The sequence below is a fragment of the Taeniopygia guttata genome, chromosome 24 (assembly GCF_048771995.1).
Source record: "Taeniopygia guttata chromosome 24, bTaeGut7.mat, whole genome shotgun sequence".
Lineage (NCBI taxonomy): Eukaryota > Metazoa > Chordata > Aves > Passeriformes > Estrildidae > Taeniopygia > Taeniopygia guttata.
The window spans coordinates 6,430,518-6,454,762 of record NC_133049.1 but is presented as its reverse complement, the minus strand read 5'-3'; the positions used below and the strand labels follow the sequence as shown (position 1 = coordinate 6,454,762).

The following is a 24,245-nucleotide window of genomic DNA, read 5'->3' as shown; positions in this document are numbered from 1 at the left end:
CTGCCAACTCTGTGTGAGGAATTACAAACCACAAGGCTTTGAGTAGTGTAATGCCTAAATTGACACAGGGTGGAAAAGCAGAATTTTGGGGTTTTTAGAATGTAATTCAGGGGTAGAAGATGGCAGAATCTGGGTGTGTCCCAGCCTTTTTCCCTTTCTCTTGCCCTCCATGTCTTGCTGTGATGGTGACACTTTTTATTGGTTTAAAGCAGAGATTCACAGGTGGTGGGCACTGGCACAGATCTGTAAATAGACAACACGGAATTTTGAGTATCTGATGTGGGAGCTGCCCGAGGCTCAGGGGAGACTGCTCGGGCTTCTGTACCAGACAGAGCTCGGCAGGTCAGAGAGAGAATTTTATAGATAAGGAAAAATAACCTTGGAACCTTGACCTCACACATTCCAGACTTCTTCTTCAGCTGCCAGGCTAGGGGAACAAGGACTGTTATGATTTTGGGGTCATTCCAAGCAAAGCAGACCCCGTCACCCACAGATGTCCTGGGTGGAAATAAATGATGGAGAGGGAGTGAGGACAGCCCAAAGGACACGCAGGATTTACAGAGCTCGGGGTGGCTCCAGCAGGGAGCAGGGCTGGAACAAAATCAGCTTGAAGGGACTTTAAATTTCCCCCCTCTGGTTCCCTGCCTTAGCCATCCCAGTTCTGGGATTCTCGGAGGGTTTTGAAGAGCAGTTGGTTTGAAAATATCCCCGTGGTTCAGGATGTCTGGAGCTGCTGCAGGACAGGGCAGCACTGCAGTCATTCCACACAACTCCCTGCCAACATCAGCAACACCACCCTGCTCATCCAGCTACCTTAAAAACACCATTTTTGAGGCATAAAGGTCAATAATTTTGATATTTTTGCATCTAAACGAGCTGTTTAGGAGGTTTCTGCCCTGCTGCTGCTGCCAGGCCCTGCCAGGAGCTGCCTGGGCTGTGAACTTTGGATAAGAACGTGAGATAATCAGCAGCAGATTTATCAGCAGGGACAAAAGACTGAAATGGAGTTGAAAAAGGGAAAGGGGAAAAAAAAAAAGTGGGGGGATGGAGATCTACGAATAATTTTAGAAATAAGCTGCAAGTTGCACTGTCACAAAGCGGAGGCTGGAATGCACTTTTCCAGAGTTTGTAAAGACTCATTTAATTTCTATAGAAACTGAGCAGCAAACAGGTAATTTTCTCTGCAAATTGCTTCTATCACCTCTGGAATGCTCTGCAAGAGCAATGTATTTCCCTCGTGTCTTCTTAATCCCCTGTTATTTTCATTATAAATTTAATTAAGCTCTTGTAGAGAACATTCCATGACATATGAGCTGAGTTTTGTTTTTCTGCTGGAGCAGGGACAGAAAGGAGCTGCTGAATTATGTGGCAATTGGATTTCTTTTTTTCTGGGTAAATATTTCAAATGACACCGAGCAGGGGAGACATTTGTTGAATCAATACAGCTGAAGCTGAGGGAAGAAGCTGCACAGGAAGGTCTGAGCATCCCAAGAATTCCTTCTAGCTGAGCCATTCCTCCTCAGACAAAATTAGGGAATATCAAGAGCAGGTAAATCAGGGAAATGCCAAGGGGGATTTTTTTGGGGTTTTTTTGGTGGTTGCAAAAAAAAAAGTCCATTTTTTACACTCCCTGCAACCCAAAATGTCACCAGCATTTCATTTCATAACCTGCCCAGCTCCCCACCTCACCAATGGCAAATGTTAAAAATGAATCATTTAATTACAATTTATTTTAAACTATTTCTAAAGGCTCTGGGGCCAAAGCATCATGAAAAACTGGGTTTAAATACAATACCCATCAATACCTTAAGTTAATATAAAATGAAAACCACATTAGTAGAGGTTGGGCATTTTAACCCCTCTTTTTAACCCATTTAATCTCACGTTATCAGGCAGTAACAGCTCCCTGCAGAGCTGGGGTTGTTTGTTTCTATTTCAGCCTCCTCCCAGCTCAAGGCCATGACAAGTCACCCTCCCAGCAGGCACGTTTGGGGACGCTCAGGAGCTACAGCAGGGCTGCACACCAGGGAATAAATCCACCAAGAAGATGTTTTTCACAGGACTGATCGAGCTCTGCCACATCTCCCTGAAGGAAACCAGGAATTATTTCCCCCCAGAGACACGACTCAAACCCTGACCTGCAAGGAGCAAGACCCTGTGTGTGATTATTCTGGAATTTCTGTTCCCTGTGCTGCATCCATTTCAATACTCTCTAGCAGTGATTTTTCCTCCCTGCTTTGTTTTATTTGATTCTTGTTACAGAAAGGAGATGTCAGGAAATCTGACACATTGCTGTGCCAGCAGCAGGTGAGAATCTCACGATTCAATTCCCACCTGTGCCAGGGCCATTTTACACCAATTTTCTCTGTAGGAAAACATGGAATGAAAGCAATAAAAGCCGTGGAAGATGTGTGTGTGTGCTGTGCACAGCTTCAGCACTGCCTGCATGAACAGAGGGTGCATAAATCCCTGCTCGGGAAGGATTCAGTGGGAAAGCACTGCCTAAAGTATCACCGAGCCAAAACGTTCTACAAGCTTGGAAAAGAACTTATCAAATAGCTTCATTTTCTTTTGCTCTCTTAGTGTTCACGCTTAAAAACTGCCATTTAAAAAGGGGAGAAATTTTCCTGTAATCAGCAGGTGACACGACAAGGAGCTTTAAGGCATCACAGCCGATGTGGGAAAGCTCAAGCTGCAAACTGCAGAGCTGACAAATTCACAAATCTGTCCTTCCTGGGATAAGCCTGGCTCTGGGGATTGTCACGTCGTTCAGAGTCCTGCTGGCGGGTTTGCTGCCCGCAGCCTCCTTGCCCTGGAGCAGGGCGATGATGCTCTCCCGCTGGTGCCGGACGGCCAGCTGCAGCGCCGTGCACCCCGTGATGTCCTCCACGTCCAGCAGGGCCCCCGCCTTCAGCAGGGTCTTGATGATGGCCATGTTGCCCTTGAGCACCGCCAGGTGCAGCGGGGTCCGGCCCACCTTGTTCCTGGCGTTGACGTCGGCCTGGCACTCCAGGAGGTGGATGACGCTGAGGAAGGAGCCCCTGAGCACGGCGAAGTGCAGGGGGGCCCAGTGGGCCCTCTCGGCTGTGTTGGGGTCGGCCCCGCAGCGCAGCAGCTCGCTGACCGCCGGCTCGTCCCCGTAGCGCGTGGCCAGGTGCAGCGGTGTCCAGTCCATGCCGCCCTTGGCGTCCAGCCGGGCGTGGCTGCCCTTCAGCAGCCGGATGATCCCGACGTGCCCCTTGAAGGAGGCCAGGTGCAGCGGGGTCCAGCCTTTGTCCGTCCTCAGCTCCACGTTGGCCCCATATTTGATGAGTTTCTCGCAGATCAGGTACTTGCCCCTGACCACGGCCAGGTGCAGGGCGCTGTAGTGGTTCTGGTCCAGGCTGTTGACGGAGATGCCGTTCTTCAGCAGATACTGCACCACCCTGAACTTGCCCCTCTCCACGGCCACGTGCAGCGGCGTCCTGAGGTTCTTCTGCTTCCTCTCCAGGTCGGCTCCCTGGCTGGCCAGCAGCTTGACCAGGCCGACGTGCCCGAAGCACGCGGCCACGTGCAGGGCGGTCTTGCCATCCACCTCCTGCATGTTGGAGTCGGCCTGGCGGGACAGCAGCACCCTCGCCACGTTCTCAAAGTTGTTCTGGGCCGCCAGGTGCAGCGGGGTCCACCCGTCGCGCTCCTGGGCGTCCACGCGGGCCTGGTGGTCCAGCAGCAGCCGCACGGCGCGGTCGTCGCCGTGCTGGGCCGCGAAGTGCAGCGGGCTCCAGCCGTCCTCGTCGGCCGCGTTGACGTCGGCGCCGTGCTGGATGAGGAGGGCGCAGATCTCGGGCAGCCGGCGCTGCACGGCCAGCAGCAGCGGGGTGCAGCCGCCGCCCGCCGCGCGGTTGACGCCGGCCCCGCGGCCCAGCAGGAAGCGCACCTTGGCCACGTTGCCCTGCAGGACCTGCAGGTGCAGCAGGGTCAGGCCGTTCTCCTGCACCCTGCCCAGCTCCTCGGGCGCCAGCTCCTCGGGGCTCCCGGCCGCCCCGTGCGGAGGTGCCAGAGGAACCTCCTGGTTGTCCTTTCCTAAAGGCAGGGAAGCAAAACGGGCGAAAAAGAGTGAAAAACTCCCAGGAAGGGAGGGAGAGCCCTTGATTCTTTGTGGAATGACATGAAATGGAGCAATTTGAGATATAAGGAATGTAAAATAAGGCCAGACATGCACTGGGACATTTGGCCTCTCTCTCTCACAGTGCCTATTTCCCGAATAGTTAATTTTCCTTTACTTAAAATGTCACCCACGTGAAAAATCACATGAGCCACATCCTTCTACAACAAAACAGACAACTTTTATAGCTTCCCCTGCTTTAATTTTCGATTCTAAAGCCAGCTCCCTACTTACCCCCACTCCTGGTGTCTTGGGGGAAGGCGATCTCCTCTTTGTCACTCTTCTTGTCAGAAAGGAGGAAAGGAAAAGGATAAAACTGAGTGTTTATTTGCATTCTGTATTGTTTGCATTAAGTCCTTTGCTGCTGCGCTGCAGTTTTGTGTCATCATTTGACAGTTTTTGATCCAATCCTGTTTTTGCACCCAAAACTCAGCTAAGCCAATCATGACAGAGCAGGAATGGGGGAGCCTGAAGATGATATCTGGCTATCCATGAGCCTTTCCTCCTAGTGCTCATTTCCTCCCAAACCCACACATATTCTGCTTCCTGACTGCATGGCAGCATCCCAAAATTATTTCCTTTGTTGTTTAGGGACCCCCAAGCCCCTACTTCTTCAAGCCTCTGGATTCTTGCACAGCTTGGCAAAACCTCTAAATACCAATAATTCCCAACTCCTATCTCTCCCTGTTTTTTAGGGATAATTACTCCAGTAGCTGAGATTACATCGTGACTACCCAGAAGCCTGATTTTTTTCTTAGCTGGAGAAACATGGGGATTTAAAACTATTTAAAAAAAAATTCTGTAAGAGTTGTTCAAACTGGAACATCACCAGTTTTGTGCCATGAACAGAAGCCAGTGATTCTGTGTTTGCTTGTGTTTCTTTTAGTGGCTGATTGATAAACCCACTTCACCTGAGCAGGTCCAGGAAAGGGTTTTCCTCTCGGACTATTTATCATTTAGTGCATTTGTTAATTAATTTGCAAGTGTTTTATCCCCATGAATGAATTACAGAGGCACAACCTGTGCAGGCAACCCCCAAAGATGCTGAGGTGCACCTATGAGAGGGAAAAAGCCTCAGGATCTGGTAAGAACAAGGAGCAGACTCAGAGGACTTTCCTGGGAGGCCCAGGGGGGTTCTCCTCACCGGCTGGCTCCTGGAGATGGCCGGTTTGTGGGACATCTTCCTGACCAGGCGCTCGTTCTCCGGGTCCTGCACCAGGCTCTGGATCAGAGCCAGCAGCACATCAGTCTCCACAGGGATATCTGCCAGGGCAGAGCAGTTCAGCTTGATAGTAAAAAGGTTTTAAAATTATGGGGATTTAGGGTTAAAAGAAAAATTAAGCTTAGTAGGCCCTGAGAAAAAATAAATACCCTGGGTACATGAAGGCATTGTACCTTGCTAGAACTTCACCTGTGTAGCTAGTACATGATAAATGATATAATTGTTAGATGTGATGGTTGTTTAGTAATTAAATATAATTACTGTTTAATCATAAGAATAATCATGAGAAACTGTGGTCAGGGGCCTAAGAAAGATCACGAGAAACTCATGGTTGAATAAAGTCAATGTATACAATAGAACAATATAGGTTTAATAATTAATATGTAAGTTATATAACGATAGAATATAAAATACATTCAGCTCGAAGGCCATGTCGGAGTCAGATTTGGGTCTGTACCCCTGATTCCCAGAGCTCTCAATAAAAGCACCTGCAGATAATCATATCTGTGATTATGTGTGTTCCTGAACACTGACAGGCTGTGCAGGCTGCCCCCAGCTCCAGAGCCAGGCAGGTCCCATGTGAGGAGGAAAAGGGATGAAGGGATGTGTGACAGCAAACAGGCACCCAGCTGTTAAACCTTGGAGACGGAACTGGGAAAACTGGACACAAACTTATCCCCTGCTTACCAACCCTTGGCTCATCCACAGCCCAGTCCCACCTGCAAAGCTTGGCCTCTGCTTGGGGTCCTGGTCCCAGCACCTCTTCATCAGGTCGACCATCTGGTGGCACTCCCCGGGCCAGTCGTCCCTGACGAGCTCCAGCCCCGGCCTCTTCCCCGCTGCCACCTTCACGATGATGGCCATCATGTTGGCCCCTGGAAAAATCCAGCACACTCTGGGTGTTCCCCCTGGGAAAAGGGATGGAATGAGCATTCCACGGCTGCAGGGTTTGTGTTTACCTGTGTAAGGCTTTTTCTGCATGAGGACCTCCCAGATGACGATCCCGAAGCTGCGGGAGAGGAGAGACTGTGAGCACTGGGACATTAAGGCACTTATTGCTTCTGCCTTCGGGAGAAATGGGAAGATCAGGAAGGAAGGATTCCATCTCCTTGAGCAGAAGGATTTAATCCCCCAGACCAAAAGACTCAGGCTTTATGATTCTGCCTTGTGCATCTCCCTTAAGAGTGGGGTCATCACCCTCCACAGGGTCTGAGCAGTGCATGAGTGACTTGGAGCCTTTCCTGGCAAAGTCAGGCTCTCAGTGCCTTTTTCCAATTTATTCCCATTGAGGTTTCGAGCCCTTGGCTCCTGCAAGTTCCTGTGGCTTTGCAAATCTTCCTTTCCCTCTTGCCTTGGGTTACTCTGTGCTGCAAAGGCTGAGGAATTTCCAGATACGGACACAGAGCTCGTGTGAGTGTGCTGCAAAGCTCCTCGCCCAAAAGGACAAAAGCCAAGCTGAAATCTCTTCTCTGCATGTTTCTGACCAAAATGAGACTGAACGCTGAGGCAGATAAGCCAATGGTGGAATTGTTTTAAAATCAATCTTAGCAGTGACTGTGATGAAAGAGCAGCACTGGCTGCTGTGGGCTCTGATCTCACTCGTTTTTGTGGGAACGGGGTGTGATGGCACCTGGGGCAGTGCAGCTCTGTGGGATGATGATCATCCCCAGAGAACCCCCTCCCTCTCAGTCTCCACCACAGAGGTCGGGGCACCCCACTGCATTCCCCATGTTGTAGGAGGCAGAAAACCTGAATTTAAACAAACTGAGGCGGTGTTCACCCCCCCTTGCTGGGTGTCACACCCCTGGCTGCCCTGGCCCTGCCCTCACCTGTACACATCATACTTGATCCCCGGGGGTTTGCTGTTCTGCAGGAACATTTCGGGGGGGATGTAGCTCAGCGTGCCCCTCAGAGCTGAGCTCTCGATGTACTGCATCCTGCTGGATTGCTCCATCCACTTGGACAGCCCAAAGTCCGAGATCTGCAAGCAGGAACAGGGAAACTGCCCCAAAATGCTCACATTCTCCCCTCCTGCTGCCACCTGGACATTCCCCCCCCATCTGTGGGATCAGGGACAGGAGGAGGTGTGAGAGCTGGAGCTTGACAAAACCTGACAACCTGCAGCCCAGCTGGAGCCTAAATTCCCAGTGCTGACCCAGATCCCTGTTTGATCCTGAGAACACCGTGTAATTTGCTCACCAGCTGCTTGTTAAACACCCCACAGGTCCCTCTCTGATGGAGTGCTCCTGAAGAACCTGATTTTCTGGGATTCTGGACTGGTTTGGCAGAACTAGCCTGGCTGTGATGTAGGAACGGCCGTACCTTGACGTGCATGTTCCCGTCCAGGAGGACATTCCCTGGCTTCAGGTCCAAGTGCAGCAGAGGAGGGCTCATGCTGTGCAGGAAATTCATGGCCAGGCCCATCTCATGGATCACCCGGAATTTCAGCTGCCAGGACATCCTGTGGGTGGGGAGGATTCTCTCCAAGGAGCCCCTGGCCATATATTCCATCACTATCCCCAGAGGGTTGTTGCACACCCCGTAGATGGTGACAATGTGCTGGAATTTGATTTTCTCCATCTTGCTCGCCTCCTCCATTAGACAGTTCATGCTGGTCCTGGAAAATTGAAAATAAAAAATAAAAAATACAGTGGGAGCAAGAAATGTTATCAGTTGATTCACAGGCTCAGTAACTCTGTAGTAACTTAGTGACACCCAGCCTTTCCAAGCACTGCCTACCCCAAAAAGATTCCTCCCAAATTCCCCCTGGAGCTGATGACAATGCTGCCACACAGTGATCTGTTGCAGATTAAAATCTGACATGGATGGTGTTGTGACTCCTCAAAATGAGCTGAGTTTTATTTGGGCAAAATCAGCCACCACAGGGAAAGATGAAAATCTCGTTTCAGTCCTCAGCAGCGAGGACAGGGAGCCCGTGCTTGTGACACTGCTGAAATGGCTTTAAACTGCCACAGGGCAGGGTTAGATGGGATGAATCCTTCCCTGGGAGGGTGGGGAGGGGTTGGCATGGGATTCCCAGAGGCTGCCCCATCCCTGGAGGTGTCCCAGGCCAGCCTGGGAGAGCAGCAGGTGCCCCTGGCCATGGCAGGGAGGATTGAAATGAGCTTTAAGGCTCCCAAAGCCCTCCGTGGGTCCATGAAATCCCCAGTTCTCCCCTGGCAGCAGGATGCCAGGAGCAGGCACAGCTCCGTGCCACGCCCTGGCATCCTGCAGCTCTGCCCATGCCTGCAGCTCTGTCCCTGGGCACAGCAGAGCCTTGGCACGTCTGCTGCTGGCTGACCTGTTTCTCCAAATTCTCCAAAGGTTCCCCCCTCCCGACCTGCTGAACGAGTTTGGGGGAGCAGCCAAGCAGCAAAGTGCCAGGAGTGCCTTCAAACAGCACACCCTGGGAACGGAGCTGAGCTGCCAGCAATTCAGCCAGGCAATTAATTGATCTAAAATGGTTCAGCCAAGCAAAAGCTTCTGCCAGATTTCCTCTAGCAGGCTCCTCACAGTGAGACTTACCCATGGGTTGAGGAATCTCAGGTATTTTACTACAATTGATAAGATATGGAAGTAAAACTGATTATTTGACCCTTCCCCCCACCCCCAGAAACAAGAACGAAATGCAAATGTAGAATCTGCAGAGCAAACTGAGGACAGTCACTGCTCAGCCTGAACTCAGCTGTCGTCTGTAACAAGAAATCACAAGAGTGAGATTTTTATCCAGGCAGGTTCCTTCCAAATTGAACAGAATAAAATTTTAAATGAAATCAGTGCATCAACTCTGCTGTTTTTCCATCAGCTCTGCCTGTTCTGGATGTGTTATCAGCCCTGGCTGTGATTACCTGGCCCTGCTCCATCTCCAGACACAAGGTGGGCACCAGAAAAGTCTCTGGTGGGAGACAGAGCATGAAGCAGAGAGGAGCTGCAGGTGCACCACGGAAAGATGTGTCTGCAGGCTACGGGAGCAGGGCAGCAAAAGCAGCTGTAAATCCTCTGCCCCTCACCTTTAAACCTGCTGCTTTTGGTGATGAATTCAGTTTGATTGATACACCTCAGCCCAGTGTCCAGTGGAAGCTGTAAATAACCCACCAGGCTGCTTTTATCCATGCCCAAGGTGCTGATCTCAGCCCCAGCGTCCAGCCCTGCTCTATTCCCTGTGCTCCTCGTGTCCCTTTGCACATCCACACACGAGCCAGGGAAAGGCAGAACTCCTATTTCCCACTCCCTCTGGGTACCCAGCAAAAGCTCCTTCCCACAGAGTTTTACCCCCCAGTTTTTTTCTGATTTCCCTATTTATTATTATTTCCCACTCCCTCTGGGTACCCAGCCCTTCCCCAGCAGCAGAAGCTCCTTCCCACAGGGTTTTTCCCCCCATCCATGCAGCTGGCATGGGGAGCCCAGCAGGGGCGGGTTACCTGTCCACGCTGGAGTCCTGCAGCAGGTACGGGGAGCACTTCACTGCATAGACCGTCCTCCACCTCCTGTGCTTCACCTGATAGACGTGGCCAAAGCCCCCACTGGCCACCCGGAGCCACTCATCCTCGAAATCCTGCTTGGTAAACACGGTCAGGCTGCCCAGCTGCCGCTCCGTGCCCATGGCACAGCTGGTTCTGCCCGGCTGTGTGGCACCAGGGGTGGCACCGGGGCTCCTCTGCCCTGCCCTGCCCTGGGAGGTGGGGATCACCTCAGGGCAGCTCCTGCCAAGAGGTGGATCCTCAGCGAGGCTCCTCAGCTCCAGCCTGGGGATGTGGCTCTGCTCTCTCCAAGAATTCCGGGTGGGAAATGGCACAAAGAGCAAGAATTTGGTGGCTGCTCCACGCTGAGGATGGGGTTCCTCACCTGGGGAAAGGCAGATGGGGAGGTGGGGCAGGGTGATGCTTGAAGGAAAGGGAGAAATCCACCAGGCAGAACTGTACATGAGAGGTGTGGAAAACACCCCAGAAAGAACAGAGGGGAAAAAAACAGAAATAGCTGGATGGAGAGGTGGAAAACACTCCAGAAAGATGAAAAACTGAGTGAAAAAAAACCCCAGAAGTAGCTGGATGGAGATATGGAAAACACTCCAGAAAGATGAAAAACTGAGTTTAAAAACCCCCCAGAAGTAGCTGGATGGAGAGGTTCTAGAAAAAAAAAAAAAAAAAAAAAAAGACCCAAAAAACCACTCTAGAAAGATAAAGAATGGGAAAAAAAAACACAAAAAAAAGAAACCAAACAACCAGAACTGGTACATGAGTGCATGAGCCTGAAATACCAGAAAGTGCATCAGCAGAAATACCAGAAATGTGGTAAACCAGAGCAGTTCCCTCAGGAATAAAATAAAATCTGCTGGCAGCTGAAAAGGAGTTTAAAAACTCTCGTCTGGGTCTTGTGCATTTGTTTCTTTAATGCCTCAGCTCTCTCTGGAGGCAGCTCAGTGTCAAATACAAGGTGGTGCTGATTTTCTCAGTGCTGCTGCAATGCAAATAATAATTAGCACTGCTGCAGGGTCATTGTCTCACTGCCAGGAAACCCTGACCTGGGATTTTTAGTTCTGTGGCAGAATCTTGAAGAAATCCTTGGAGGAAGCCTGACCCAGGTGGAAATGTGAGTTCCTTCTGTTAGACTGACGCGAGGGGCTCTGGCAGTGGACTCCCTTCTTTTAAGGAAAGAAAGGGAACCCTGACCTTCTTCTCCTTCTTCTTGCCCTCCATGTCTTGCTGTGCTGGTGACACTTTTCTGTTGGTTTAAGGTAGAGACACACTGTCCCACAGAAATTATATATATTGGCATGTTATTGTGAACATAGGACAGGTAGTTTTTGGTATAAAATGATAACACCAGCCCAAGAGGTGGGAGTCTGTCACAGACTGACCTGCTCCTTGAGAAAGCATCTTAGAGATAAGAGAAAATAAACCACTTTGAGAAGCTGACCCTGCTCATTCTGACTCCTTCTTTGGCTGTACGGGCTGGGAGAAAAAGATGTTTTACAGCCTTGGGGTCACCTGGACCTCCAGAGCCCCGAGAGCTGAGGACAAGGACATTCCCCATTCCCTGCCCTGCAGGCACAGAGCAGACAGAGGCTGCGAGGCTCAGGTTTATTTATTTATTGCAGGGTGCAGCAGGAGGGGAGGCACGGGGGAACACTCGGCCCACGGCTGCACAGGGGCAGCAGCTGCTGCTTCTCTCCCTCCCCACAACCTCCAGCTGCATTTCTGGGCCAGCAGCTCAGGAAGGTTCCAGCTCTGAGGGCAGGAGGAGCAGGAGGTGAGGTGAGCAGGAGTCCTGCTGCTCATTCCCGGCACAGGGAGATCCCTCCCTCCCTCCCTCCCTGCCCAGAGGTGCCTCTCCTGCTCCTCTCCCGGTGTTTCAGCTGCTGCAGGAGGTCCTGGACAGGATGGAGCAGCCCCAGCTCCTCTGGGACAGGGGGATGTGCTGCCCTGATTTTTAAAAGTGTTTTCTTTTAAAGTTCTCATAAAACTTCTTCAGCCTTCTGATAATGTTTGCATATTTGAGTTCCCACACAATCTCATGTATAGATAGAATAGTTTACATATTTCTCTGTAGGTGGAGAGAAATGATTGATTGATCTTTGGACCAGCGTGGCTGGAGAGGTGGTAATTCCATCCCCCAATCCATGGTCACCTTTAGAATTCTATAAATGCCAGATGTTTGAATAAAACTGGGTCTTTTTCTCTTTTGAACTTACCAAGCTTCTGCGTGCTCATTTCGTGGCTCTCCACAGCACCCCCCTGGCTGCCCTCCCCCTGAAGCCCCCAGGAGAGCCCTGTTTGCACCCCCCATCCCACAAATGCCTTTCCCCAGGGCATTCCAGCAGATTCCAGCCTGCTGCTGGAGCTCTCTGCCCATCACTGGGGACCTGGAGCAAACAGCAGCAGGACTAAGGGGCAGGGAGGAAGGAACTCAGCTCCTCAGGGAGGGGAGAAGCTGGACACATCTCTGGGGCTCTTGGGTCCTGTCCACACGCCCAATTCCATCATTTCCCCACCGTTTCTCCCTGCTGGCAGGCTCCAGTGCAGGGTGCTGTACCCACTGGTTCCCTGCCCCTGATCCCCCCTCAGAGAGGGTCACGAGTTGTGTGAGAGTTAGAGTCAGAGAAAGTAGTATGGAGTTTTAGTATCCTCATTTTATATAGTATATTGATATATTTTAGCATAGGTCTAATAAAGAAATCATTAATCCTTCTGAATTGAGTCAGACATTGTCATTTCTTCCCATTGGGTTCGTCTGTGCCCTGCAGTGCACAGGGGAAGGAAGGGAGGAAGGAAGGGAGGAAGGGAGGAAGGGAGGAAGGGAGGAAGGGAGGAAGGGAGGAAGGGAGGAAGGGAGGAAGGGAGGAAGGGAGGAAGGGAGGAAGGGAGGAAGGGAGGAAGGGAGGAAGGGAGGAAGGAGGAAGGAAGGAAGGAAGGAAGGAAGGAAGGAAGGAAGGAAGGAAGGAAGGAAGGAAGGAAGGAAGGAAGGAAGGAAGGAAGGAAGGAAGGAAGGAAGGAAGGAAGGAAGGAAGGAAGGAAGGAAGGAAGGAAGGAAGGAAGGAAGGGAAGGAAGGGAGGAAGGGAGGAAAGGGGAGGAAGGGAGGAAGGGAGGAAGGGAGGAAGGAAGGAAGGAGAGGCAGGCTGGGGCAGAGGAGGCACCTCCTGCTCCCTGCTCGGCAGGAGCTCTACAGAAGCCAAGCAAACTCAGCTGCTTCTCTGGAGGCTGGGGGAGCTGCAGGAGCAGTTCAGCTGCTGCCATCACAGCCCCTGGAACTCTCCAAGCGGGGGATAAGGGCTGGGCTTGGCTCTGTGCCGCTGCTGCAGCCACAGCCCCATGAAAGCAGCGGCCAGGATGGCACAGCCCGTCAGGGACCCCAGCAGGATGGGCAGCAGCGTGGCAGGAGCAGCACCTGGACACACAGAGAGAGGGAACCGAGCAGTGAGAAATGCTCTTTGCACCAACAAGTACAGCCACAAGGAGTTAGGGATGCTGCCAGTGGGTTTTAAGAAGTCTCTCAGGTTTTACCAGCTCACTGTCACTCTTTTCTAATAGCTATAAACGTCTAGTTAACATCAATTTCACCTATGGACACTCCTGACCTATGGCCAGCCTCATTCTGCTCCAAAATGCTGCAATTCTTTACAGACAGAACATTCTGCCTCATTTTTCTCCCCTTTCCTCCTCCTAAAGCTTCAGTTCCTTCCCGGGGTGCCTTTGGAACTCTGCTGGATGGGACACTGAGTAACCCCCCCATCAGGGATTCAGGGAGGCCAAAGCGAAGGTGAGGAGTTGTTGGGATATAACCTAACCAAGAAAATTGTTAAAAATGTGCTGCTTTTCCTGCAGCAGGAAGAGCTGAGCAAAAACCTCTGCAAGAGAAATGAGAGCAGGAGAGCCCCACCTTCCACGGGCTTGGACAGAAACCTGTTGTCCATCCTCCAGACGGGCCCGAGCGAGACCAGCTGGTGCAGGTTTCCATGGCTGGTCCTGTCACTGGGCTGGGGAAGGGGCTCCACACTTTCCAAGCAGCCCTGGGGAAAAGATGGAAAACACCTGGGAGTGTCCTGAGCAGAACCTCCTGCCCCAGGGTCTCCTCAGTCTTTTCCACCTCTGCTGTCATTCCACAAGGGGAATTTCCAATCCTTGGAACAGCACATTTGTTAAATTCCCTGATTTCCTTTTCCTAGGGATGACCAACTATTGCCGCCCTTCCACACCATTAACTCCTCTCCCAGACTTTAACCAGGGATTGGCCATGGGGTGACCAGGGTGTGGAGGCTCTGGAAGCACCCAAAAAATCCCTCCTCTTCCCTTCTGGCAGCACCAAACCCCTCCTGTTCCCTTCTGGCAGCACCAAACCCCTCCTGTTCCATTCTGGCAGCACCAAATCCCTCCAGTTCCCTTCTGGCAGCACCAAACCCCTCCTGTTCCCTTCTGGAAGCACCAAACCCCTCCTGTTCCTGCAGGGACAGTTCCCCCCCAGTACCTGCTCACATCCTGGCAGGCAGACCCTCAGCTCGCAGTGCAGATAGGCCACGGAGTGGTTCAGCATCTGGAACAGCTGGATGGAGAAGCTGGTGGCTCTGGAGCTGCCACCCCTCAGCAGCTGGATGTGTCTGCAGTCCAGGGGCAGCCTGGCAGGAGCAAAGAGTGAGGAGCTGCAGATCCCAGCTCTGCACAGCACAGCCCTGCATCCCCCTCGGGGCGCAGGAAAATCCAGCAGGGAACATCAGCATTCCCTGCTGGAGCCGCCCTGCTCGGGAGCCCAGAGCAGCACAGAGGTTTGGGGAGGTTGGTTCTGCTGTGGTGCTGCTGGAACTCTCATTTCACAGCCCTGCAGCTCTACAGACCCCGGGCAAGGAACCCTCCCGTGCCCCTGGCCCAGGTGAGGGGCTGAAACGGGCTCTGGGTGTGCCATTCCCAAAGGTGGGCATTCCTGGGGAGAGGGCAGATTTGCTTCTTTGAGCTCTTCAGTAGCTGGGGAGGGTTTGAATGTGAAAATCCACATTGTGGCTGGCACCCTGCCCTGCAGGAAGGGGGGATGCTGCACCCCCGGGGCGAGCAGGACGGCTCCAGCAGTTTTCCCCATTCCCACCTGTGGAAGAGGCAGCACGGAGCCCCCACAGCCCCGGGGCTGGCCCAGGGGGTCACGCAGCACGAGTGGACCTGCAGCAGGGCCTGGCTGCTGTCGCTCTGCAGGGCCACCAGAGCCACCCAGGTGTCCTGGGGCTGCTCCGAGGCTGTGTCCCCTGCGGGGCTCAGGCTCAGCCGCACCGAGTGGTTCCCGGAGCCGCAGGAGTCGCTCACGGTGGCCAGGCTGAGGACAGAGGGGAAAAAGGGAGTGAAATGGGAAGAGAAAAGAGAAAAAACAGAGAAGAGAGGGAAAGGGAAAGGGAAAGGGAAAGGGAAAGGGAAAGGGAAAGGGAAAGGGAAAGGGAAAGGGAAAGGGAAAGGGAAAGGGAAAGGGAAAGGGAAAGGGAAAGGGAAAGGGAAAGGGAAAGGGAAAGGGAAAGGGAAAGGGAAAGGGAAAGGGAAAGGGAAAGGGAAAGAGAAGAGAAGAGAAGAGAAGAGAAGAGAAGAGAAGAGAAGAGAAGAGAAGAGAAGAGAAGAGAAGAGAAGAGAAGAGAAGAGAAGAGAAGAGAAGAGAAGAGAAGAGAAGAGAAGAGAAGAGAAGAGAAGAGAAGAGAAGAGAAGAGAAGAGAGCAGCAGCACCCCAAGCAGCAGCCAGCAGAACTTGCCCGTCCAGCACGGTGACATCCGAGCGCTGTCCCCTCCTCTGGTGCCAGTCGCTCCGCAGCGCTCCGGGCTCCGGTGTCACCAGTGTCCCCAAGCCTTCGGCTGCTCCGTCTGTCACCTCCCTCGTCCTGCCCTCCTCCTGTGCCTGCTCCGTGCTCGGCAGCAGCCCCGGGGAGCTCCGGGGGCTCTCCGGGGCCGGGGACACCCGGGCCGGGGCGGCGGGCTCATCAGTGCCCTCATTAACGAGCTCATTAGCGGGGACTGCTGTGGCTGTGCGGGGCCGGGCAGGGCCACCAGGGCTGGAGTGACCAGCGGCCAGCCCCACGGCACCCTCCTCCAGGGCGGGGGACACCTCCTCCAGAGGGTGGGACATCTCCTCCAGAGGGTGGGATATGTTCTCCAGAAGGTGGGATATGTTCTCCAGAGGGTGGGATATGTCCTCCAGAGGGTGGGACACCTTCTCCAGAGGGTAGGACACCTCCTCCAGGGCGGGGGACACCTCCTCCAAAGTGTGGAACATCTCCTCCAGAGGGTGGGATATGTTCTCCAGAGGGTGGGATATGTTCTCCAGAGGGTGGTACACCTCCTCCAGAGCGGGGGACACCTCCAGAGCATGGAACATCTCCTCCAGAGCAGGGGACACCTTCTCCAGAGGGTGGGATACGTTCTCCTGAGAGTGGAACATCTCCAGAGGGTGGGACACCTCCTCCAGAGGGTGGGATACATTCTCCAGAGGGCGGAAAACCTTGTCCAGAGGGTGGGACACCTCCAGAGCATGGAACATCTCCTCCAGAGGGTGGGATGCGTTCTCCAGAGGGTAGAACACCTTCTCCAGAGGGTGGGACACCTTCTGCTGAGAGTGGAACATCTCCTCCAGAAGGTGGGATATGTTCTCCAGAGGATGAGATATGTCCTCCAGAGCGTGGGATATGTTCTCCAGGGGGTGGGATATGTCCTCCAGAGGGTGAGATATGTTGTCCAGAGGGTGGGATATGTTCTCCAGGGGGTGAGATATATTCTCCAGAGGGTGGGATATGTTCTCCAGGGGGTGGGATATGTCCTCCAGAGAGTGAGATATGTTCTCCAGGGGGTGGAATATGTTCTCCAGGGGGTGGGATATGTTCTCCAGGGGGTGGGACACCTTCTCCAGGGGGTGGGACACCTCCAGCAGGAGCCTGGGCGATGCTGGCTGTGCAGCAGGCACGGGTACCAGGGTGGGCAGCTGCCTGGCAGGGGCTGCATCTCCTCTTGCTGCCCCCTCAGCTGCCCCCAGCGCTGCAGGGAGCTCCCCCGAGGGGTCCAGCACCACCTCTGGCCTGGGCTGCCCCGCCGGGGTTGGCAGGGGGAGCAGCTCCGTGTCTCTGAGCGTGGCAGTGCCATCCCCACCCCTGGCCACAGGGAGGGCAGTGCCCGCTGCTGCAGCCTGGCTGCCTCTGGGGTGTCCCCCCAGGGCAGGGACAGGGCCCGAGGGCACGGCTGGCTGGGCTGCAGCTAAACCCGGCTGTGCCAGGGCTGCCAGGGGTGGCTGTGGTGTCCTGGGGCTGGGCATGGCTGGTGGGGATGCGCTGCTGCCCAGGGATGCACCAGCTCCTGCAGCTCCTGCAGCTCCTGCAGCTCCTGCAGCTCCTGCAGCTCCTGCAGTGCTGCTGCCTGCAGCTGGCCTGGTGCTCTGCCCCGTGCTGGGCAGCGAGGAGAGGCCTGCAGGAGCTGGGGCAGGGGCAGGAGAGCTGGCAGATGTCACTGCAGGTGTCCCCATGGGCAGGAGCCTGCCTGGAACGGTCGTGGAGAGCGGAGCCAGCCCCGGTGCTGCTCCTGGTCTCGGTGTGCCTGTGAAGGGCTGAGGCACGGCAGGGCTGGATTCCAGCCCCAGCTGCTGATGGGGAGCAGCTTTCCTGGCAGTGCTGGGGCTGGCAGCTGCTGTGCCAGGCACAGGGGATGCAGGCCGGGACCCGCTGTGCCCGCTCCCAGCCGGAGGCACCGAGGAGGCTGAGGACGTGCTGGGAGCTGCTGGAGATGGCAGCAGCTCGGGGCCTGGCAGCCTTTGGGCGGGGGGCTGCGGGGCTTTGGTGCTGGGCAGTGCCCTGGGAGGGGGTTTGGAAGGCAAACACGCCGTGCTGGGGGCACGGGCTGGGCTGGGGGTGGGCACTGAGCCCGCCTGCCCTGCAGCCCCTGTGCTGCTCCCAGGCTGGGCAGGCTCTGGGGAGCCTTGGGGTCCCTTTGCTGCCGGGAAAGGAGCTCCAGGTGGAGACTGTGGCCTTTCAGTGGTGAAATGCACTTGGGGGGAAGACTGGAGGCTGTGAGTGGACAGCAGCTCTGGTGGCACAGGGGAGATGCCAGGCTCTGCTGCCAGGGACAGCAAAGCAGTGCCCGTGGCCTGCTGGGGATGGGGAGCAGGGATCTGCATCTCCTGGGACAGCCTGGGCATGGTCTGCAGCGTGGGGCTGATCCCTGGCTCTGGCACACGCCCTGGGGCTGAGGGGACAGCGGGGGACAGGCCCCTGAGGGCTGTAGGAGCAGCATTAGCTGGCACTGGCTCAGAGCTGACTTCTGCTCTCTCTGCTCGCTGCTTGGACACAGTGGGCAGAGCAGTTCCAGCTCCCACTGAGCTCCCAGCGGGATAGGAGGGACTGGTTTTCTCTGGGACACCCTGGCTGCTCCCAGTTGTCCCCACAGTGGTGGCCAGGTGGGCCGTTCTGTGGCCACCCTGAGGAGCGGGCAGCAGGACAAACACAGGCCTGACCAGGACCAGGCTGGAAGGGCTCAGCTGGGAGTTTGCCAGGTCCTGCACTGAAGAATTGGGTGCTGCCAGGATTTGCTGGATGGAAAGCAGCCCCCCAAGGCTGGAATTTGGGAATTCTGGGGGGAGAGGGGAATCCTGCGTGGGCTGCAGGCAGACCATGCCATCGGTGCTCTGCAGCACGAAGGACAAGTGTGGGGACGAGGGCAGCAGGGTCAGGGGGTCCCCTCTGGCTGTGTCAGTGTGTTCAGATGTCCTGAGCTGGTGCAGCAGAGCCTGTGCCAGGGCTGCTGGCACCTCCCTGGGCACCCCCAGGCCGGGCTGTGCCGGGGGGGAGCTGGGGCGGCTTCCCTGGGCATGGGAGGGGAGCAGGACAGGAGCAGGAGCTGCCAGCTCGGTGGGGCTGGGGGGGACAGGGCTGGGAAAGGGAAATGCCTGGTCCCTGTGGGCTCCAGAGGGGCTGGGGACAGGGCTGGCTGCTGGGGAGAGTTGAGGGGAATCACTTTTGGGGACAGGGCTGGCTGCTGGGGACAATTGAGGAGAATCAATTTTGGGGACAGCACTGGCTGCTGGGGACAGTGGAGGAGAATCACTATTGGGGACAGGGCTGGCTGCTGGGGACAGTGGAGGAGAATCAATTTTGGGGACAGGGCTGGCTGCTGGGGACAGGGCTGGAGAACCAGGTTTGGGGACAGGGCTGGCTGCTGGGGTCAGTGGAGGAGAATCAATTTTGGGGACAGAGCTGGCTGCTGGGGACAATTGAGGAGAATCACTTTTGGGGACAGGGCTGGCTGCTGGGGTCAGTGGAGGAGAATTACTTTTGGGGACAGGGCTGGCTGCTGGAGTCAGTTGAGTATCAATTTTGGGGACAGGGCTGGCTGCGGGGGTCAGGGCTGGAGAATCAATTTTGGGGACAGGGCTGGCTGCCGGGGTCAGGGCTGGAGAACCAGGTTTGCTCCTTCTCCCTGTGCTCACCTGCAGCATCCCAGCCAAGGCTCCCTGAGGCACAGGAGGGGCAGAAGCTCCTTGGGGCTGGGAGCCAGCGCCAGGAGGTGGGGATGGGCTGCTCGGGGTGTGGAGGCCCACAGGCTGCATCCCAGCACGAGCAGGAGCAGAGGCAGCAGGAGGCTGAAGCCCTGCTGGGACAGAATCCCAGGGCTGGAGGTCACCATTCCCAAGGGTGGGCATTCCTGGCGAGAGGGCAGATGTTGCTTCTTTGAGCTCTTTAGTAGCTGGGGAGGGTTTTAATGTGGAAATCCACAGCTGGATTAGTGAGGAGGAGCTCAGAGGAGGCTGTGGGCTCTCAGGGGAGGGAGGTTTGCCAGGTCTCCCTGTCTCTGCCCAAGGAGCAGGAAGGTGTTTGGTGCAGCCAGGAGCCCTGTGCAGAGAGAGGGAATGCTGCCCCTCACTTGTGCCAGCCTGGGAGGGAGATGGCAGGGATCCCTCGGCAGCTGGAGCTTCCATCCAGAATGAAGAGGAATTTGTGGTGCCTGCTGGGAGGCTGCGAGGAGCAGGCAGCGGGGCTGGGTTTGTCACAGCTGAGCTTGAATTCCTGCCCTTGCTGCCCGTGGGTTCCTGCTGCAGAGACAGAGGAGGGGAGAGCTGGGCAGGGCTGGCTCTGGAAGGGGCTGAGCCGAGGTGGGGTGGGCTGGCAGGAGTTGCAGCATCCGAGCTCTGAGTCCTCCTCAGGTGGGCAGGTGTCCCCCTGGCTGTGGGGTCGGGCTGGGCTGGAGGCCTGGTGGCCGTGGGCATCATTCCCGTGGGCAGAATTCCCGTGGGCATCATTCCCATGGCCAGCCAGCCCTCCCCTGCTCTTCCCAGAGAAATCCCAGCTCGGGGGGGAAGTGCAGATGCTGCCGCTTCTCTCCGTGGCGGATGAAAATCGAGTGTGGGGGTCAGCAGAGAAGTTTTAGGACTTGGCACCTCCCTGTGCGTGATGACAGGAGGGGAAGAGAGAGCCGTGACCTGAGGAGAGCCCTGCTGTGTCCCTGCACTGGGAAAGGCCTGGGAAGAGCTGGAAGTGGGAGGGCTGGGAGCAGCCCCAGGAGAAGCTCCTGGCTCTCTCTGCAGGGCTGTGGGTGCCTGTGGTCCCTGCCCGGGGCTGCTCCCGAGCTCGCCAGGAGATGAGTGTCCGCCCTGGGCCCTGGGGGCTGCTGTGAGCAGCAGCTCAGCCCCACTCCCAGACAGCAGAGCTGTTCTGTCCGCAGCCCTCCCGGTGTGGGGCACGGGCTCAGGGGTGGTTCCAGACGTGGGATCAGCTCCTGGGCTCTGGGGCTGGAAGGTTCCCCCAGCCCAGTGCCCGTCGGTGCTCCGGGCCCAGGGCTGGGATGCTGCAGGAATGCCCAGGGCCAGCGCCCCGCTGCCGGCACGGCCGCTCCTGGGGACACCTGGGGACAGAGACGGGCCTGGCTCAGCTGCGGGCAGCACCCAAGGGCTCCAGCAGCGCCTCAGCACAGCCCAGCTGAGGGGCAGCACCCACGCCAGGGCCACGCGGAGCTGCGGCACTGCGGGGCCGGTCCCAGTGCTGGTGCCAGTGGCAGTGGCAGTGCCAGTGCCAGTGACATTCCCAGTACCAGTCCCGGTCCCATTGCCAGTCCCAGTGCCAGTCCCAGTCCCTGTCCTGGTCCCAGTGACAGTCCCAGTGCCATTTCCATTTCCATTGCCATTCCCATTCCCTGTCCCAGTGCCAGTGCCAGTGCCAGTCCCGGTCCCAGTACCATTTCCATTCCCACTCCCATTCCCAGTCCCGTTTCCATTCCCACTCCCATTCCCAGTCCCATTCCCATTCCCGGTCCCATTCCCAGTCCCAGTCCCGGTCCCATTGCCACTGCTATTGCCATTCCCATTCTTAGTCACATTGTCATTCCCAGTCCCATTCCCATTGCCAATCCCATTGCCAATCCCAGTCCCTGTCCCATTCCCAGTCCCATTCCCATTGCCAATCCCATTGCCAATCCCAGTCCCTGTCCCGTTCCCATTCCCAATCCCAGTCCCTGTCCCGTTCCCAGTCCCATTCCCAGTCCCATTCCCAGCTGTACATCTCTCCTCCTCTGCTGCTGCCCTTCAGCACCACGTGAAGGACCCAAGGCCTGAGGCAGAAAGAGAGGAGCCCCTGATTCCCAGAGAGGAGCCCCTGATTCCCAGAGGAGAGGAGCCCCTGATTCCCAGAGGAGAGGAGCCCCTGATTCCCAGAGAGGAGCCCCTGATTCCCAGAGGAAAGGAGCCCCTGATTCCCAGAGGAAAGGAACCCCTGATTCCCAGAGAAGAGCCCCTGATTCCCAGTCAGGAACCCTTGATTTCCAGACAGGAACCCTTGATTTCCAGAGGGGAACCCTTGATTCCCAGACAGGAACCCTTGATTCCCACAGGAGAACCCCTCAGGCTGGCCAAGGACAGGCTGGGAGCTCTTGCACAGCAAAGCAGGATTGAGATAAACCCCCATGAGCTCCCTCCAGCAGCATCCCAGTGCCACCAGCAGTTCCCTGACCCCTACAGGGTGTCCAGGCAGGTTTGTTTTGGCCCAGAGCAGAGAGAGCACAGCAACTTCTCAAGCCCAAAGCAGGCACCCTGTCCCTGGAAAGGCAGACCCTTGCTTTAAAAGGTTATTCTTTTCTCCACACATTTTACTTTTTCCTGTCTTCACATCAGAAGGTTGATTTCCAAATTACACTTTGCAAACCACAGACTAAAATGGATTTTCCTCCCCAAAAAACTTTAAGCATTTTTCCTTGGGCACCTGCCAGGAAAGACACAAATCTAAAGGCTTAAGTGTCATGCATTTAAATTGTGGTTTTTGACAAAGGCGAAGCAGAGGTTCAGCAGCTTCACAAAAAGAAGAAAATTACTGATTAGGCAGAAAATCCTTTGCCATTTCCCGAGTTTATCTTTCCTGAAGAGAACAGGCTGCCTGAGGACACAGCAGTGCTCCCAGCAGCCCAAGTGATGTCTGTGCCCTCGCAGGGATGCTCAGGGGCTCCCAGCAAGGTGGAAAGGCCAGGCTGGGAGTGACAGCAGCCCTGGGGCACAGCAGCCCCAGCCCAACACTGATTTCTTGCTGTCAGAAATAAATATTTGGCAGGACAGCTGTTCCCAAAGAGGCAGCACAACGTGTCTGTGGTGCCTGGAAAAGGAATTCTGAGCAAGCCTTCAGCAGCACCAGCCTGATCCTCAGTGCTGCTCGGAATCCCTCGGGAAAAGGGATTTTAAATTCGATTTCCCCTAAGGAGGCAGTGTTTTCTTGGGGGCTGAGCAGCACAGCCATGCCCTGATGAGGAGCCATTCATTTCACCCCAAGCCTGGGCTGCACAAACGGGGAGAAGCTGCTGCTGCACCCCAGGGCTGTGGCAGCACCCCGAGAGCGGAGCCAGAGAGGCAGAGAAGCAGCAGCTGTGGGGAGCAGAGCACAGCCAGCACTCACCAGACACATCCAGCAGGGCAGCTGCCAGCAGCACAAGGAGGGGGAATTTTCCCTGCATCTCGTGGAGCAGCTCCTGTGGCATCCCAGTGAGGAATAGCCCAGCTGGAAGCAGCTCCAGCTGCCTCCCAGCATGTGCTGCCTGCTCTGAAGGGCAGAGGGCTGGGTCACTTTATAAGAGCTCAGGCCAGACACCAACCAATGACCTGGCCCAGGGAAAAAAAAACCCTGCACCAATTGGAATTTATCGGTTTTCACCAAGAGAACAGAGCGTGGCCAGGTGGACTCTGCATCCTGAAGGTGGAAAATGTGCCTGTGGGCACCACGGTGCTCGGGCAGCCCTGGGGGAAGAGTCAAACCCTCCCTGGAGGGCTGGGGGAGGATGTGGAGGGGTGTAAATACCCTTCCCAACAGAGGGGCTTGGATTTTGGATTTGGGGCTTGGATTTCCATCCCCTTGGGTGCACCCAGAGGAGGGGAACAGAGCTGGGACAGGGCTCTGGGATTGTCCACCCTGGAGCAAAGGAGGCTCAGGGGAGAGCTCCTGGCTCGCTGCAGCTTCCCCAGGAGGACAGGGAAGGGAGGTGTTGGGCTCAAACTGCCTGTTAGGAGGCGATTTTTAGCCATGAATGGGGTGAAACACTGGAAGGGCTTCCTGGAGAGGGGATTTTGTACAATGCCCTGAACACACTTTGACTTTTGTTCAGCCCTGGAGTGCTCAGGCAGCTGCACTGGGTGAAACTGTAGGTCCTTTTTAACTGAACTATTCTATAATTCTGATTTTTTTTGCCAGTTTGTGGCCATAAAAGCATCCACAGGGATCAGCCTGGATCCCAGGGAGGAACAGAAACCACAGTGAGACATGCACAGAACTCCAACCTTCCCAAGAGCCCAGGGAGAGCCCAGAGGTTTCTTGGGCACAGTCACAGCTACTCCTGCTTTTTTAGCCACAAAGCCCCCAAATAACTGTAAATCTTCCCTGCAGGCAGCCAGCAGCACCCAGCAGGAATCTCTCAGTGCCAGGCACACCAACCTGCAGCCAGGCTGAGAGAACACAGGTTTGTCCCTCTGGCTGCCCTGGCTGGCCCCAGACCCTGGCACGAAGTCAAAACCACCTGTGGCTTTGATTTTAGCCCATGGAAAAAACTGCCAACATTGTATGAGGAATTACAAACCACAAGGGTTTGAGTAGTGTGATATTTGGATTAACACAGGGTGAAAAAGTAGATTTTTGGAGTTTTTAGAATGGGATTCAGGGGGTCACGATTGAGGAATCTGGGTGTGTCCAGATTCTTCTTCTTCTCCTTGCCCTCCATGTCTTGCTGTGCTGGTGACACTTTTCTACTGGTTTAAGGTACAGACACACTGTCCAACATAAATTATCAATATTGGCACGTTATTGCAAACATGGCACAGGTAGTTTTTGGTATAAAATGCAAACACTGTCCTGAGGGCAGACAGAATGGCATGGCCGAGCTGCTGGACAGAGCTCAGCGGGGCAGAGAAAGAATGTTCCA

The 24,245-nt window shown here is 55.1% G+C and overlaps 1 protein-coding gene across 4 annotated transcripts; it reads right to left on the bottom strand.

The window, feature by feature from the left end:
* Nucleotides 1-799: 799 nt before the first annotated feature.
* ANKK1 (ankyrin repeat and kinase domain containing 1) lies at nucleotides 800-9,980 on the bottom strand. Of its 4 annotated transcripts, none has more exons than XM_072918257.1 (8): nucleotides 9,788-9,980; nucleotides 7,689-7,983; nucleotides 7,196-7,347; nucleotides 6,326-6,375; nucleotides 6,086-6,241; nucleotides 5,289-5,407; nucleotides 4,379-4,427; nucleotides 800-4,062 (listed from the first exon to the last, which is right to left on the bottom strand). In XM_072918257.1, the coding sequence occupies exons 1-8, from the start codon at nucleotides 9,967-9,969 to the stop codon at nucleotides 2,717-2,719; spliced, it is 2,349 nt and encodes a 782-aa protein (XP_072774358.1). In that variant the 5' UTR covers nucleotides 9,970-9,980; the 3' UTR covers nucleotides 800-2,716. The 4 variants fall into 4 exon arrangements, with proteins under 4 accessions (XP_072774358.1, XP_072774359.1, XP_072774357.1 ...); XM_072918258.1 differs by having other exon boundaries at nucleotides 4,379-4,424; XM_072918256.1 differs by lacking the exon at nucleotides 9,788-9,980 and having other exon boundaries at nucleotides 7,689-8,772.
* Nucleotides 9,981-24,245: the final 14,265 nt, after the last annotated feature.